General features: G+C 39.9%; 1 protein-coding gene across 5 annotated transcripts in view; it reads right to left on the reverse strand.

The window, feature by feature from the left end:
- thsd7ba (thrombospondin, type I, domain containing 7Ba) overlaps positions 1-18,606 on the reverse strand; it is a 171,690-nt gene that overhangs the window by 57,464 nt on the left and 95,620 nt on the right. For 3 of the 5 annotated variants that reach the window (XM_076747321.1, XM_076747318.1, XM_076747319.1), the window contains exons 9-11: positions 9,427-9,618; positions 7,080-7,311; positions 866-981 (exon numbers count right to left, since the gene is read on the reverse strand). In XM_076747321.1, coding sequence (XP_076603436.1) covers positions 866-981; positions 7,080-7,311; positions 9,427-9,618 — 540 coding nt within the window. The remainder of the gene's footprint in view (positions 1-865; positions 982-7,079; positions 7,312-9,426; positions 9,619-18,606) is intronic. The other 2 variants (XM_076747322.1, XM_076747320.1) reach the window with 1 other exon arrangement.

Consider the following 18,606-nt stretch of genomic DNA (forward strand, 5'->3'; position numbering starts at 1 on the left):
TGTAGTCTAACACACAAGTGGTCTCAAAGTTGATCTGATCATGATGAGCTTGCCCTTGTGGCTTCACTGCAGTCTGTTTTCGGACACGCCACACTGCAATGGCTTCATTTGGCCCGAGCTCTAAGGCTCATTACACAGCACTAATTACTAAACATTGAAAATGGTGCAATTAAGAAACTGATTACATCATCAGCAGACCCAATGGACTACAGCATATTTACAGAGACGAGATGCCTGCTCAATTCTTTCAAAAACAATTACATACTTTTTGATTTCCAAGATACTTACAGTACACATATTGAAACACATTAAATATCCATTTTCCTCTTGATGTGTCAGCTTAATGTAATGGACAGTTAACACTGTAATTTACACTTAAATGTAATCACTGAATACATGAGACATCAGGGGAGAGCACATTTGCGTGGCAGCATTTTCAGTAGTCTCTGGTGACATTATTATAACATATACTGCCAAGCTAAGGCCTCAAACCTTCTGAGGCTTACATCATAGTCTTGATACTGTTACTAAAATGAAATTATATATTGTCCAGTATGGTGCAAGTAATTATTATTTGAATTTTGGATTGATTGATGAGGTATGTGGTTAAAGGGCAAACCTCATCTAAAGTCAACAAAACAAGCATTTTTAACATGCTATAACGATTAAGTTTTGATTCACTCTATCTCTGCACATTACTCATCTTCCTTTACAAAAATGTTGATATTTTGCATCCACAACCGCTAGTTAGCAACAGTGATACAGTGGGAGGTTGTCTGTATCGGGATATCTGGCTAATTTTCAGAAGGTTGTGGAGCTGTGAGACAGGTCAACAAAGTTCATAGAAATTCATGAGAAGGGCTACCTGGCATACAGGTTGATGGGCAGGCGGTCCATTCACTGAAGGGTGTCACAATGCAGTCTTTCTTGCAGGGATGCAAGCAGGGTCGGACGGTTTCTGGACGAGCAGAATCCGAACACCTAAACAGACAAATAGTGGTCTTAAATTCTCTTCATCCCTCAGGCGATGAATGATAAACGTCCCGAGTCTCACTGGTAACAGGACATTGCAGCGAAACAACTGCCCTGTCCTTGACATCACACATCTCCCCACAGAAAACATGATAGATGACATGTCCCCCTGCCTGCCCGCTCAGGCAAAAGGTGGACAAATATAAAAAATTACAGTTTTCGCACACATTCAGTTGCTGCCCAGGGTACAAATATTGCTCTATGAAAGGAAAAATCCTCCCACCATTGAAATGCAAGTGCCTGTATTTTATGGTTCATATAAAACCGTCAGTTTTAAAACCCAATTATCTTAAAGCTGCACCAATAAAAATGCTTTATACCAACAATGGATCAAATACACCACATGTAATGTGAAAGGGGTTGCATGCATTGAGGAATTCTCACCCAGCTGTGCAGTTCCTCTCAGCTCTATGGAGACTTTAAGCCTGTTCTTGTTTTGGATTTCTGTCCTGTAGCTTAATTTTAATCAATCTCCTTGATCACAAAAGGCAACTGTTTTCAGCTAAAAAAGCTCTTGCAAACCCACTGCACACTATGAGCCAATCACCAAGCAGCAGACAAAGTTAGCAACTGGCCAGTGAACAAAGGAGAACATGTAAAAATGTTTAAGACCCAGATATTTTCTCAGGGGTCCAAAAAAGAGATAAATGAATCCAAATAAATGCTAAAATTGCTCCATAGAGCTAAACAGTTGTCAGATTTATTGTATCAGGATAAAGATCTATCATCTTGTCTTCAAGGGGTCACTCTGCAGAACAAGCAGAAATTATCACTATCGGAAGCATTTGTATGTGTTATATGTGTGTGAATTAATCATTAATTGGAATCCCAATGAACGTTTCTACTCAATTCATACATAAGTAATTCATTTTCTATTATATCAACTCTATCAGGTGATAGTATGCAAATGTTGTGTTTTCAGCTTGTTCCATTGCCCCAGTTTGCCAAAAAATAAATTAATTCAACTGTAGGAATTACTCATTTGCATTGCTAATCGACAATATTCAATACAGAAATAATTACGGTACTTGTGTTTGTGTAAAGATACATAAAACATGGAATCGATCTCATTACGGAATTTGTTACCGGGACTGTGTGGCTACAAGTAGGGGAAACAAATTTAGGATCAGTTTAAACAACCAGGTGAGTGCATTTATCTCCCCATATGCATGTACGGAGCAGCCACAGTAGTCTTTTGTTGCCACCAAGGAGACAGAGTGTTCTAGGAGGAAAAATCAATCAAAGTCCACAGCATGGCTGCTAATTAAACCTGAGAAAAGTGGGAATATGCAAACTGTTTACCAATGAATCACTCCTGCCACACCAAGGACACCCTTACCAGGTTTTCGCAGACTTTCGCTAATTTTTTTTCATCTTAAAATAGAAAATAATCACATGCTTCCTCTGTATTTCGGCTGCTTCACATCTTGTGTATCATATCTGTAATGGACCCTTTGGCTGTGTTGCATTTTATGTGTTGTGCAACCTTGAAGTGGTGTGGATTAATGCAGTTACGTAAAATCAAATAAGTCTAAGCTTTGATGTCTTCATCAACAAGCACATACACACAAACACACACAGGCACACACAAACACACACATGAACATCCTTTATTTTTTTTCCTTACAGTGAGTAACTGCCTTTGCTAGACAACCAGATCCAGGTCTCACTAGAGACCCAGCATGGCGCCACATCCTAGCAACTGCAGAAAGCCAGCACGCACAGAAAGGAAATCAAAGTATGCCAAAGCATAAGGAGGCAAGATACATAAAACCCATCCTTCCTCTGCTTTATCCCTCCTCTTCTCTCTCCCTCGTTGCAGCGATGCGTGCCAGAGGGCATGGCAACGCATCAGAGCAGCTGGGGGAATATTGTGTGCTACGCCCAGAATGAGCGAATCAGACTTGCAGTCAAGGCCATGGTGTTCAGCTGTGACATGCTTGGAAACATTAAATGTCTCTCTCTCTCGCTCTTGATTAGCTCTTCAAAACTGCAATGCCTAATTCATCATTTTCACAAGATACCAAGTTAGTTGCATACTTCTCCAGGTTAAAATTTGAGTTGTTGTTACAGCCCAGCACCAACTGTTGTGCTTTTTCGACTCTGATAATAGTTAATACCAACAGCAGGAGTTCAAAAAATAATTAGAAACTAAATATTGAGTAATATTTCTTGGGGGAACTTTAAAGTGGAGCCTTGATGTTATCACTTACAATTATCATTACAGTGTGCCATTATGAAAAAAAGATCATTACCCATACAGTATATAATAAAAATAGTTATACGTTCACGCTCTTATTTCCACTGCTTTAGTTTAATGAATATTTTATCTTCAATATGTGACAAAGGGAAGGACAAATTAAAGTGAAAATCAATCTGCGGTTGTCCTGAGGGCTCCGTACTGATACCAAGAAACACCTACTAACCTTTTATTGAGCTACTGCTCACTGCAGAGATTATTGCTAAGCATGAAATCCTTAGATGTTTACTGACTGAAGTGACCCTTCTCAAGTAGCTCAACTTCAAATATATTCAGGGGGCCTGTGCTCCTCAGATGGGAACGATTTGGAAATATGAAGGGCATTCCTGTATTTTGAACACAGTTTAAGATAGAAATGGCAGAGTCTGAACACTCTTATCAGTCCAGGAAACATGCTATCACTGTGTTTTAATCTTATATGAGACTTTTATGGCAGATTTATGCCATTTTCTGATCCCTGATCATGTCTTACACTATGCACATGTTGGAAAGACAACAGGAAGACCAAGTCATGTTCCTAACAGTCATAATCAACCATAATGAATAGCAACATGCAGGGCCACGTGTTGGGTCCCTGTTCCATTAAATGAACGTGCTGCAGCTCACTATGAATAGCAAAGAAGTGATTGAATTCACAGGCATACTGTACAGGCGAGATCTGTTGGTGGAGCAGAAATGACAGCTTTCATTAAAGCCTCTGTGGTGGGAGATAGGACATTCATAAGAAAAAAGCCTCTCCATAATCCACTTTATGGCCCTGTCAATAATATATCGAGCTAAAGAAGGGCAAACTTTGTGAATTATTTATAAATCTATCTTCCTGGTGTGGGCTATAACATCATTATAGTGACAGCACAAAAGCCCTTAGCAGTGTTTGATATTGTATTGCTGAAAGAGGAGTAGATAATGGTGGAGCATAAGCAAAATGAATCTCAGGTTCACATTAAAAAAAAGAAATCCTAAACACAGACAGAAAGCACAAAAGAAGAGCTCAATGTACAAAACTCAGGGGATATAATTTCACAGTGCCTCGAGTCCTCGGGGTCATTTGTCAGTAAGTAAAAGCATACACTACATATCCTCAAGTTAGACGCTTTTGGAATCTTAAAACTTAAATGATTTTTCTGTGAGAGAAACATGATCACCTCTAAACTCGTCCCCCAGATTTCACAAAGCTCTTTTAATCCTCACCCATAATTTTACCCTTCATTTCTCTCGGGACCCATTTCCTGGTATCTAAAACTAAGCAAAGCAGCAGTGTCAGATATGGCTAGAAGAAAATATTCTGGTGTAAAGTACCATTCTTATACTGGCATAATGACTCATGAATAGGCATTTTAATTGGCATATAAGAGAAATACAGCTCTAATTAACTATGCTCAGAATAGGGAAAACACTGGTTGACTTCTTTTCTTCATGATGTCCCATTGCTGTCACATATTACTTTGAAAAAGACTGGTAACATAGTGTTATGACTGGGTGTGAAAGGAGCGTCCTCGAAAGGCTCAGTCGTTCACAAGAATGTTTCTCAACGCACTGGAATTTTCTTATCTTCAATACATGATATCATGAAAAGAATCAGAGAATCTGGGGACATCTCTGCATGTAAGGGGCATGGCTGAAAACCAACGTTAAAAGCCCGACCTTCAATCCCTCATGTGGCACCACTTTAAAAAAATGACATAACTGTATAAAGGATATTACTACATGGGCTCCACAACACTTTGGAAAACCATTGTTGGTAATCACAGTTCATCGCTGCGTCGACAAATGTGAGTTAAGACTCTATTATGCAAAGTGAAAGCCATATATCAACAACACCGCTGACGGAGATGTGTGCTGTGGTCTGAAGAGTCCACATGTCAAATTCTTTTTGGAAATAATGGACGTTGTGTCCTCTGGGCTAAAGAGGAAAAGAACCATCCAGATTGTTACCAGTGGAAAGGTCAAAAGCCAGCATCTGTGATGGTGTGTATGGGGGGGGGGGGGGGGGGGGTGTTAGTGTCCGTGGTCTGGGTAACTTGCACATCTGTGAAGGCTCCATTAAAGCTGAAGGGTTCATACAGGTTCTGGAGCAACATATGCTGCCATCCACATTCTGCCAAATTAACAACAGGCTTGCTTCATGGTAAAACAGAGCAAGTACCAGACTAGTCTGCGAGCAGCCCAGACCTGTCTCCCATTGAAAATGTGTGGCACATTATGAAGTGCAAAATAGAACAAATGAGACCCCGGATTGTTGAGCAAATAAAGTTGTATATCGAGCAAGAATAGGAAAGCATTGGACTTTCTAAACTTCAACAATTAGTGTCCACGGTTCCCAAACACTTACTGTTGTTAAAAGGAAAGGTGATGTAACACAGTGGTAAACAGGCCCCTGTTCCAACATCCCATCCAACATCTACTACACAGCCAGTTTGCCATGCCCTGTTTAGAAATGGCTGTTATGTGCCCTGAAAAGAAAGTTGGGGATTTAAAACTACATGTGATGCAGCAAATAAACTAGTATTGGATTGATAAGTGGTTTACAGTCTCATAATGCGTGTTTGCATTGATTAATGATGGTGACCGATCAGGCTAATTATCGGCTAATTTTACTCACTTTCCAATGGCAATATGCAGTAAATGGTTGTCCTTTGTGTACATGCTTTAAGCTACTTTCTTAAACAAGACGTGCTCGATGGCTCCCGATTAAAACTCATCAATCTTTACCCGTTTTTAGCTTCCCTTTTATAAATTACATTGACATTTATTCATCCAGAAACAGCTAATATTTCCCTGTATAATATGACCTCCTCTTTCTGTCACCTGCTGTGTGTCTGCAGTGTCGAGAAGAGACTCGTCGCCTCGTCTCGAGTTTCTCATCAGTGTGTTTAATGTTTAATGTGTATGAGTCTTTTTATGACTGCTCTTATGATCTCAAATTCTGACAGTAGAAACTTGTTCAGATTAATCTTGATCACCCTTAGCCCAGATATAGGCTTTATCATCAAAATACAACAATAACTATTAATATAATGATAGATAAAAAGATACATAAAGTCAAACATTCAGGTTACAGTTTCAATAAACTAAGTACTGTTCTTCAATACACTGACTCATAATTGTTGATTATATACTGTTTTGTCTTCATACAATGTAATCATCACTTATTGTTATTGCACCATTGGTTTGGCCACAATGTCCCAGTAAATTAGTATTAACAAAGGCCAAAGTGGCCTTGACCTAAACATGATTTACTTCCAGGCCTGTGAGTGTACATTTCCAAAAAACATTAAAGTTTATCAGTTTTAATACAGATATGTTGTTGCATTCAATTGAATATAGGTCAAAAAGGATTTGCAAATCATTGCCTACTTTCTTGGAATATGGGATATATACAAGACCTGGTTTTCTAGTGACAAGATGACACAAAGCTTAATATCTCTTGGGGACAATAAAAAAAATCAATATGACAAAAGCAACAGGGAAAGTCAAGTGTTACAAAAACGTAGCCAACATGCAAGCACACCTGACTCAACACTTTGTAAAGGTAAACAGGAGAAAGAAAGGAAGAAGCTTATTGATCCAACAGACCCTGAAAAACATGCCTGTAACAACATGCTGGCAGCTGAAAACATGAGAGACATCTCACTTTTCATATGGAAAATCATTGGAAGTCTATGTATAAAATATCTAAATGTGCACAAAATCCCAACACTGACTTGTGCAGTTGCAATATTATACACATTATGCATATATACAGTAGAAATAAGATGCTTAAGAGATGCCTGGACAGAGCGTGTACCTTTTACTCATGACAGGTCCCACGTTCATCTTCATGCAGCTGACTTTACGGATCTGAACACCCACAGCACAGGTTGGGGTCCCATTCCAGAAGCTGGTTCCATTGAGACCCATAGAGGCATCCTCAATACAGGGACCCCAGGCTGAGGCCTCCCAGTAGAACACCATGCAAGGGTGGTCATTGCAGACTCTCCACTCCTCCAGGGCAGGAGCAGCTGGACATTCCTTCCCTTCTGGCCACCAGCACACAGGAAAGAAAACACAGGGTCAAAGGTCATAGCAGTCGTGCTACTCCAACAAATCAAAAATATCACGCAGGGTACATGTGATTTTCACAAATCTAAAATTAATTTTTTTCCTAAAGTAACAAGCTGTAGTGAGTTGCTGGAAGTCAAATGCTAATATTATCATTGACCGCTGGCTGCTTAGCGACAAAACAAATGTTTGTTCGGCTTAGCTGAGCAGACGCTTTACAAGTTACAACTTGCAAAAGTTTGATTTACAAATGAAAAGTCACAGTAAGGTCACTCTAACACAATCCACGGGCCATTTCAAACAGTGCCCATAGGCATGTCATAAAAACCTTTTCCAGTTCCTGCTCGCTGTACCCTGGGCGTCTTCTATTTAGTCATTATTTGGACACATACTGTACAGTTCTATATACAACCTCAATGACAATGAGGCAATGGCAATACTGAAAGCCGTGAAAACTCGGCTGTGCAGAAGGGTACCACAGCAAAAATAATATCACAGTTCAACATTATTATTGTACCAGTATGTGACATTTCTCCTCTCTATTTGAGGCAATTGGCACTGTGAGTTTAATGTAACAACTGTGAAGCAAAAACTCAGCTAAAAGTGTGACGTGTGATAACTGAGCATATCATCACCATGAAAATAAGAAATTATAACATTTAGCATAAAAGTTTTTATACTGTGTCAACTTTCAGTTCTATGCAATAACAGCCTGATTGTGTGAAGCTGCTTTTCCTGTTTGTGTTTTGTCTGTTAATCCTACTGTGTCATTTCACACCTGCACAGGTGAATGTCTGTACTACATACACATAAATGCAAATATGTGAACCACACATACACATTAAAGGGTGTGCTGAGATTTAACAATATACATAATGTATACTGGGACTACATCAGTCAGTGCAGGGTCTGTACAATCTAAATGGAGGTAAACCAAGGGACAGATCACATAAAGTGGGATCATAGGTGTCATTTGGAGAGTGGAAAGTGCACTAAAGTGAACTGTGAGTCACAGAAGGGCTAAAATGAGTTGTCACCTACACCTGCACCTTCCAGCCTGTTTTGCATTCTCCAATTCTTCTGTGCTGTCACACAGTCTTACAAACAAGTAGGCATATGAAGAAAATACAGCACACAAACACACACACACACACACAGCACCTCTGCCAGCAAGCAGATAGCCAGCAACATGGTAATAAACAACACAGTTTGGAACCTGACTTAAGCTGTGAGATTCTTTCATCAGCTGTTATTGCAGATATGTGTTTGGTTACAGGGATTAATGGGTAGTAGCTGGCTGCCAAGGCTCTGCTGTCTGACTTAAAAACACACTCGCAGAAAAATACTGGCTCGAGAAAGAGCCCTCGATAATGGATGGTCAACTCAAACCTCAAATGTTTTTGAGATGAAAAATGTCGACAGTAAACAAGACTCCATAAGAAATCCACAGAAATAAGAGCCCAAGTAAACCCACAGTGTTGGTGAAAGCATTCTGATAAGGAGTTTGGCTCAATCAATCTTTATTTTTTTTTATTTGGTGAGTTAGTCTATGAGTTTCTTAGATTTGATTCCCTGGGACAACATAACATGCGTATCCTGCAGTGTTTGACTTCTCCATTTTGAAGAACTTCATAGTGCGATTTATTTTCTTAGCACAGCAGTTTCTGCAAATAAATTACAATTTAAATGAGTGTTTTTCTGAAATCAGTATTGTGATGTGGTTTTTCCCACACTCTATTTTGTCATCCAGTAGCAATATTACTAAACTAAATATTTCACATGTACCAGAGAACTTCAAAAACTACTCTTGAGGTGTAATTTATCCCTGTCCTCCTAACCTTTTTGCAGTCTTAGTAATGGTGGCACTTAGTATTTAATTAGTACCCCTTTTTAAAATTAAAAGTTGTAAATCACAACTAAAGTTTAGAATCTAAAGCAAAGCTACCTACAAAAAGCCATGCCTTCTTAACACACAATGTAAGGAAAATAAAATATCCAAGTTGTGAGTTTGTTTGACTGAAAGCTGTTATCACAGAAACAACACAGCAAAGAGAGAAACTGATTATCGCAGGGTGAAAAGCCAAACGAGTCACCTTTCCCCGGGAGGGCCAACACTGTGCGAGTGCGGCTCTGTCGGCCCTCCGCGTTCTTGGTGGCACAGCTGTGTGAGCAGGGTGACCAGGAAGACCAGGAGCCAACCACACAGTCTGCAGAACAGGCCACCTCGCAGGCCACTTGCGTGGGGGGAGGATCGTCATCGCAGTGAGAAGCGGGCACATCTTCCCCTGAGAAAGGCAGGTTGAGATAGGAAAATGGAGACGTCAGCGTAAGATGACCTGATCTTGACCTGATCTGACGGCAATCGGATAGTGATGCAGCCTCGTACAAATGGTACACAAATGGGCTGCATTTAAATCCAAATCCCAGTAAGGGATGCATGAAATCACAAGTTTATATGAGAAGCACAGAGAAAGTATAACATTATAACATCGCTATGCATCTGGGTTGATCAGATTAAAACTTACAGGGCAGCGTGTGCCCACTTAAAATGCACATGTGAATGAAGACAGATGACTGTGATCCAAATCCATAAACCACCTGCAGCGACCAGCAGGTTTTCATTCTGGTCACATCGAAAGAAAGTATAATTGTAGTTCTCATAGAGCACGACTAGAAATATATGGTCAGCTGCTTTGACGCTCTGTGCTCGTCTCAGCTGTCTCGTGTTTCGGTTGTTTGCCGTTTTCTGTGAAGCCTGCTTTTTCTGTCAAAGGCAGAGAGGGATGCGTGGTCCTGAGGAGGTGTCCAGTTGTGACATGGACATAGATCAGGATGGCATCTCACTGTTGGTGCGTGTTCATGCCAATGTAAATATAATCACACTAAATCTGGATACAATCTGAATATGAACACGTACGAGGCCTATGTGGATATTAATAGGAGCAAGTTTACAAACTGGTTATTATAATTTGTAGCATGATGATATTTTCTAAATGATTTTAAAAAAAAAATTAAAATCTCTAAACATTATGTTTGTCTATATTGGCAAAGTTTGCCACATGTAAAACATTTTTGATGCTTTGGGGGAAAAGAATTTCCTCCTCAATAAAAGATTCACAGCAAACTTAAGCAAGCATCCTGCTTAAGTCTTCAAGATATTCTGTCAAACACAAATAGAATTTCATTTTATCTAAAGAAAATTATGAGGCCGTCGCATTGGTATTCTGAGCTGGTTTTAAAAACTATCCTTCAGCCTTCATCTTCCAGTCATGTTATGAAATATTTATCACAGCTCCCTGTTAACTCTTCTTTCAGGAGTGGAACAGCTACAGGAAAGACAGAGCCTTTCCTCTTCACTGTACTTCCATGATAATGACTCTCTTATTGTGTGATTAAATGCTAAAATTACAGAAAAGTATTCTCACATGAATGTTAATGACTGAATAATACCCTTGGTAAAATATGATCCTCTATATTTTTCGGATGGAGCTGGCGCGGAGTTAGAGTGAGACACAGTTTTCTTTCAGGTCTCTCTGTCCAAAAGAGAGAGAGACAGAGGGAGATCAATTTCAGAAACAGGGATGCCATCCTGATGTCAAAACAATGCCAGCGGCTGCCGAGGCATTGTTTTAGGATATACGCTCACACACAGCAGTATCATTAACTTGGTTGAACTCTGACACTACATCATGGAATATGGTTTAACAATAACAACCCCAGGGCAAAATTGTCATCAATTTGTCTTTTATTCCACTCAAGGCGAATCCCCTTGACGCACAGGAGGGCAGAGGAGAGAGCAAATGTAGCTATCGCCTCATCAGATAGATGTGAAAGATTCCCATTGGGAGGTTGAAAACCTTTCGCCCATAAAGTTGCACTTTAACTGCAAAGGGTGATGATATAGGCTGCTGTATTGTATGCATTAGCCCTTTCATTAGTAAACATACAGCTGGACATTAGTTGGAGAACTCCCCAGCTGAAACTCTCAAGCATGTGGTGCAAGTGATTCATTTTCACTGTCAGTATTAGCACAGCGTGTCTGTAGTGTGGGAGACATGAACGAATTATGTGGGTGATGATGAAGTTAGGTTTACAAGGTACAGTAAAATGACATTTAAAATTCCGGAGAAAAAAGAAAGAAAGAAAGAAAGACAGAAAGAAAGAAAGAAAATTACCTTTGCGCAACCACGAAAATTATTTATAATTATATATACACCAACTGAGCAAAGATCTGGAGGCTGCGGCACTTGAATTGGAATTGTGAGCGCTCATACTTTACATAATTGTTTTGAACTGGCAGGGCAATTTTAAGCTGTGGGAAATGTATTGTCTTGGTTCACCACGGCTCCCACCCAGGTAATTATTTCAGCCGTTTGTGCTTTATACAAAGTGAGCATAAAAGGAAGCAAGGTATGCACCATCGATTCTGTGATCCACATTCAGAGGGACAGACACTGAGTGCTTTAAATTCAACATCTATAAAGTTTCTGCACAGATGTTATGGAGATAAGAGACCTATTTTGCACTTGGAATGCGAAAATGGACACGATAGAGCAAGTTTAATAACTTTAAAAGGAAACTGCAAAGTAGAGAGTTCTATCTAAAGTTAAGGAAACATGTATTACTTGTATTACTTTTACAGGAATCTGGATGACCAGTTTTCAAGCACAGAGAGCTCAAACGTATTGTTCTCAGGTAGCGGACATGCCACATAGAAAGCCTTACCTTTACAAAAATGTGACAAAACAATATTTCTAGCACTCTTTCAGCAATGACACTTGACACTGAAAAAGTGGAGTTTGTAAAGGCAGCATTTCCTTTTGTTCACAGCATTACACATTCAAACATTCAATTTAATGCCTTTCTAAAATACTGTGCTGTGGCCCTGAGGTGCAAAGCACAACACTATCGGCCAAAACAGAAAAATAATAATAAAAAAAAAAGATTTCATGAAATCCATGACTAGAAAGCAGGAATTTAGATAACATGTTAACAAAACATGAAACAGTCAAAGAGTGTAACATAACCTTTAAGAAACAAGTCAACATTTAATAAAACATTAACAAATTATGCAAAACAAAAACTTGACTTTAAAACACAATATTTCAGTATATTGGACTATTGCATATTGCATAGTGCTATGCAAATGTATGCCTCTCACCTCCTACCGCACATCACCGTACATCATCTGTGCAATAATTCAGGAAACATTTCACACTGTCAAAATATGATGTGCAAATCAGATTTGCATCTAAGAGTTAATTGATTTTAATTCATACTGTAGCTAGATTAGTCTCAGGTTAGTTATTATAAATTGAACTCATCCACTTGGGAGCACATGGTCAGTGCTGTAACATATTGTCATAAGGCTTTGCTGTCAGAAGTAGCTCAGAAGCCAGCCAGAATCTAACAAGCTCAGTTTTCTCTTAGAGATATGATGTAGTCAAGAAGCTGACCATCATTCATTGTGCAGATAGCCGGCAACACCATCTGACTGTCTGAAAAGTGACCATCTATTGGCTACTTCCAACACTTTTTATGACACAGTGTAGAGCACAAACTGGTGTAATGGCTGGCTGTCAAAACACAGATGCTATGTTCAATTAATCCTCATCATCCTTACTAAAGCTAAAAATATGTGAGGCTATTTTCACAAATGTAAAATTAAAGCCTTAGCTTTAACATTGAACAAACATACAGATGAATATGGAAGTATGCACCGTCATAAAAAATACAACAGGTTTCCTTGTGCTCTTGGCATACTTTAAGAACTGTTTAGATGTATTATTACTAACAGTAGAAGTATTTGCTATCCCCTTACAAACAGTAGACGATCAGTAATTATTCAACAATTGTAATGCTTGAAAATCACAAAGGACTAATGAATATGTTAGCAAACAAACCTAACAAAAGACTCACAAAGCTTTGCCTGCCTGAAAATACTGCCTAAAGAAAAATGGTATGATAACATGAATCCAGAGCCACACACTTTATGTGTGTGTGTGTGCGTGAGAGAGAGACAGTGTATGTGTGAGACTCCATGTTGGGCTCTGCAAATAGATGGCTGCCCTAGGGGTCCTTTTGCATTATTAATACAGGGATCTGTAGTTGGGGCTCTTACTCAGATATAATACCACTGCCTCCTGCATACAATTTCAACATGATTTCTATTCTGCTCGCCCACCCACCAATTAATCTTATTCATTGTTATTATTCAGGTAGACGTAGAAAAAAAAACTAGAAGTCCTCGCCTTTGCTTAAAAGTTAATAATGACATCCTCTCTGTGCGGGCAGCTTTTAAGACAAAGCTGGTGGGCAAAAGTAACAAGGCAAATTGGACAAAATCACTGTGAATATCAAAGTGGGCTCTGACAAACTAGCTGGGGTCACTAATTAATGTTTTTGCTGTGTCCGCCTGCCAGTCATATAACTTCAGAATTGCATTATTAGAGACTGTCAGAGAGCCAAGTTTAGGGCTGCTTTCCTGAGCTCATCCTCGCCAAAGAATTGTTGACCAGTCTATCAGAGATACTGTAGCTCAGGCTGATCGTACCCACTCTACTGACTTACTGTTGTTTGGTTCTGAAATGTGTCTGTAGGTTTGGGAAGGTTTGCCAGTATGTATATATAAGGGGTTAAATCTGTCATGTCAGCTGGCAGTCACAGGTGCATCTAGTGTGTTTGAGTCAGTCTGCCCTGTGGTTGGTAGTTTGGGAAATGGAGCTGACTACTCTGGAGTCAGTGGTCGCTGTGTGGTGATTTGGAGCTGTCAAAACAACTTTACTAAGCCTGGAGCAAAAAGCCAGTGGGTTAAGGTAACATAGTTTTTTTTGTTTTTTTTTTTTGCTGTAGTTTACAGCCCAGTTAAGCTATTGTGGAATACAAGAAGTGCCTGTTACCTACCGAGTAGGAGAGACCCTATTATTTTAAACTCATTTAACTCTAGGTGCACTTTTTTCCATCTAAAAACTATATGTACTGCAACTTCTTATTCACATGGCTTCCGTGGATAAGAGGATGATAGTTTTATTCTACAAAGTTGAAAGTTGGGAGTTTGGAAGCTTTCGTCTCTGCATGATTGTCACATGATGAGACAGGAGGGCTTTTCTTAATTGGATAGAACAGCCTAACTCTCTCTGCTGTCAACATAAGACCTTCCTTATGTCAGTCATAACCCAGTCAAGCTAAGAGACAAATAAAAATAGATGCAGATCTGATTCTCAGAACTTTGCACAGCAAATACAGCTATATTTTACACAATTACAGGTCCTTCTTCACTAAGCATTGACAGGTTCATTATTAAAAAACATGCTGAATAATGAACCACTGTGTGGGGAAAACTGACAATATCTCATAGAGTAAAGCGCAATATCAAGTAAACGCTAACCCATCAGTCCATGAGGTGGCACTGTGACACTGAGGTTGTTGCTAGTTGTGAGTTAGGCAAAGGCGAAGAAGAAACAGTTTGTGCTGTGTAATGTAGAAAATTTAACCAGGCTGGAAACTTCCCATGAGGGACAACATAAATGGTGACCAGGATGAAGTTACAGCGAATATTTAATGGGAATACACACAAAGGAGTGAGGTAGCCCGCTAAGTAGCGACATTAGCATAAAACAGACTGTCTGCAACAAGCATCTATTGGAAACTGGGGGCGGTCATGGTGGGAAGGTTCTTCTGATGGTCAAAGTCATATATGGACAAGATATAGCAAATATTTTTTAAGTTAATGGGATCACAAATGCAAATCAGGAGAAAGCTATTTGCTCAATTCAGTGGGCAGTCAAACTTACAATCTTATCAGGAACTTCATCAGCCCCGTGAGGCTGGGAGACAAGACGTTTGATGAGCTTGTTAAGCTGTTGAAGGTCAGTTTTAACCCCAAACCCTGAGGAAATTTATCACGACTTCAACTCTGGAGAAAGGTTATCAGAATTGGTCTGTGCGAGCGGAGATGATCGTATACGGTGGCAGTTGTTTTCAGAGCTGGAACTGACCTTTGACAAGGAACACGAGCTGGCCAAGACTATTGAGATGGCCATCAAGGATATGAAAAACATACAGTCGCTGGAGTAAGCACTCTTGCACGAGGGCACCTCAGGCAGTGAACAAAATGTCGGCAAAGCAGGACCCCAGTCAGTAGCACCAGCATAAGGCTTGTTACAGTTGTGCAAAAGAGCAGCACAGGGCTGAGGACTGGAGGTTTGTTAAAGAAACATCTCAAAAGTGTAGTAAGACTGGCAATACATAGAAAGCATGCAAGTCCAAAGGCACAGCTAGCACAACAGACAAGTAAGCATGTGAAACTCAGGAAGCAAACTATGTCAGCCATGAGGAGTTTGACATGAGAACACAGACACAGATGAGGTCTTGTTGATAACGTAGAAAGTGAATGAAATACACACACTGGGAAGAGACCTTAGAGGAGGATCTTGGGGAAGGTGAGGAGGTTTTTAAAGAGGAGCCGGGGATATTCAAAGGGACCCCAGCTAAAATATATGTGAACAAGGAAGCAACCCCAACATTTTTAAAGCCAGGGCTGTCCCATGTGCAATGAGAGGAAGGGTTGAGGCCAACCATCTCCTGATCCAGGAGATATTCAAATGGGTAAAATATGCCAAGTGGGGAGCACCTGTGGTTCTGGTGTTGAAACAAGATGACTCAGCAAGGCTGTGTAGAGACTACAAACTGGCTGTAAATCAGGTATCAATACAAGACTTATCCAATCCCGAGAACTGAGAACCCCTTAGCCAGCTTTTAAGATGGACAGAAATTTACAAAATTAGATCTGAGTCAAACACATCACCAAATCCCTTTAGACAAGGAAGTGAAAAAATATGTGGCCATGGTGCTGGTACATTATGACCGAAGGAAAGACACTGTGTTATCATGTGAGACCTCACCATACAGAATAGGAGGAGAGCTGTCACATCACATGGCAGATAGAACTGCAAAACCCATAGGATTTACATCACAGGTACTCATACCACAGGGAAGAAGTACTCACAACTTGATAAGGAAGGGCTGGCAGTGATGTTTGGAATAACACACTTCCACAAGTACATTTATGGACAGAAGTTCACCATAGTGACAGATCTTAAACCCTTGTCTCCACTTTTCAGTGAGTTCAGAGCAATACCACAAATGGCATTGACCAGGATCCAATGGTGGCCTTGGCAGCCTACAAATACACAATGGAGTACAAAGAACAAAAGTACTACCACAATGCAGATGCCCTGAGCTGCCTAACCTTATCAGAGAAACCTGACTTGGAGAGGCCAGAGAGAAGAGGGTTCTCATGCTGGATAGCTCTCATCAGTGATGGCTGATCAAGTGAAAGTATGGACAGACAAGGATCCAATACTCTCGTTAGTGTGAAAAATGGTACACAGAGGCTGGCAATGGCTGGATGTTGAGGATGTGGTGCTCATTGGAACTAGCAGATACAGAAGCTGCAGGAATATCATGGACAGACCAAGGAACTGTGGCAAATACAAGTCCAGTGCAGAAACAGTCAGAAAAGGAAACTGAGTTGCCCAGTAATGTTAAACACTTCCAGCTGAGCAAGGAGAGGACATATTAACAATGTCAGTAGGCATCTGAAAAATGTAAAAAAAAAAAAAAAAAAAGAAAAAAAGCTGTACATGTAAATTTGACTGCATTGAATGCTGGTCCACTAGTCCGTTATGTGGCACTGTGACACTGAGGTTGTTGCCAGCTGAGAGTTAGTCAAACAAGCAGAAATAGTTTGTGTTGTGTAAAGCAAAAAATGTTGTCAAAAGACAAAAAGAAGCATCCTGCGAGTTACTACACTTGTAAAGTGCTAGATCACACCTTGAAAATCACGGCAGTGTTATGAGCCAATCAGCACTCTCACACATCATGTATTAACAGGAAAAGAGTTCATCTATACCAGAGACTATAACACTGTCACATTTATTATATTTGGACTTCACTGAAAGTGTAAAAATACAATAATCCACATTGCATTTAATTTAAAACAAGTCACTTGCAGAATAAATACATACACTGACAGCAAAGTGTCAATGAATGGACTGATGTGTAATAATTTGTAAAAACTACAGTGACTGGTAGCTGTATACATATCAAACTGTAGTCACTAACGCTTTCCCTGTTCTTTGAGGACTATATTGTTTATCTACACAACCTGAGTGGACTAGCAGATGGCAGGAGGCAGGTGAGGAGATGGATAATTTAAGTAAACTGAAAGTGTGTCCAGACTGTGCGATGCACCAGACCGATGCTTTTTCATCAGAAAAATAACACAGTTTCTCCCCAGGGGTAGATCCCTCTGGGTGATCCTCTTGGCTGAGCCCCAAAATGTCCTTGAACACTGGGCCAATCTACTCCGTTTCATCCATACCTAAGTGGTTTTAGGAATTACCTTGTGTATTTGCTAAGCAATAAAAACGATCATTTAAGTGATCAAGAATGTTTTCTGATGGCTTGTGCAGCGATATATAATAATTCAAATCCCCATGAGATAAACTTCGCTGGGAAAGTGCTGTCTCTTACTCTCTACAGGTACAGACTTTCCTCAGCCTGAATTTTCAGGTTTGAAATGCAGCAAAGTTTTTTGCTGAGGAATTGAAACCACATACTTACTCAATAAGGGAGTAAATTGGAGAAAAAGTTCCACATCTCTTGGGCGCCTGTCACTTCACTGAAGTTCACAATCTTAAATGGTACCTGCAACCTGCCAGTTCAAACCTGCCTCAGTCCAGAGTGTAAATGTTATGCTAACATCAACAACAATTATAGTCTTTGTAATATCTTCATCCAACGCAGCTACACACTGGGAACATTTATAATCCATGCTGCAAGTGTCTCAATACACTGACTACGGTCTGAACCATTAAAAAAATGTCAGCACTTATGTTCAGAAATTGAACAGTGGGCTCCTAATGGATAAAGAACAAGCTTGCCATCCAGGAAAGCTTGGCCATAGCTGACCTTTCCACACAAAACCGCCGCCAGCAATTAGTAAGAGCTGACACCTGCATACAGTGTAAGGGATAATCAGCAGAGAGGTGTCTATTTAAGGAATTCAACACAGAAAACAAATCTTTCACCACCAACATTGTCAGAATTCACAACAACTTAACATACAGTAGCTGATGTGAACCAGACCTTATTGTATAATATGAGAAAGCAAGGTTATAAAAGTTGAGTTTTTAAGTGTAATTTGAAATTAAATAAAGATTCAGCCACTCTTTAATCCAGAGGTTAAGATCCAGTGCTGTGTATGAATG

This window comes from Chaetodon auriga, chromosome 13, assembly GCF_051107435.1.
Source record: "Chaetodon auriga isolate fChaAug3 chromosome 13, fChaAug3.hap1, whole genome shotgun sequence".
Lineage (NCBI taxonomy): Eukaryota > Metazoa > Chordata > Actinopteri > Chaetodontiformes > Chaetodontidae > Chaetodon > Chaetodon auriga.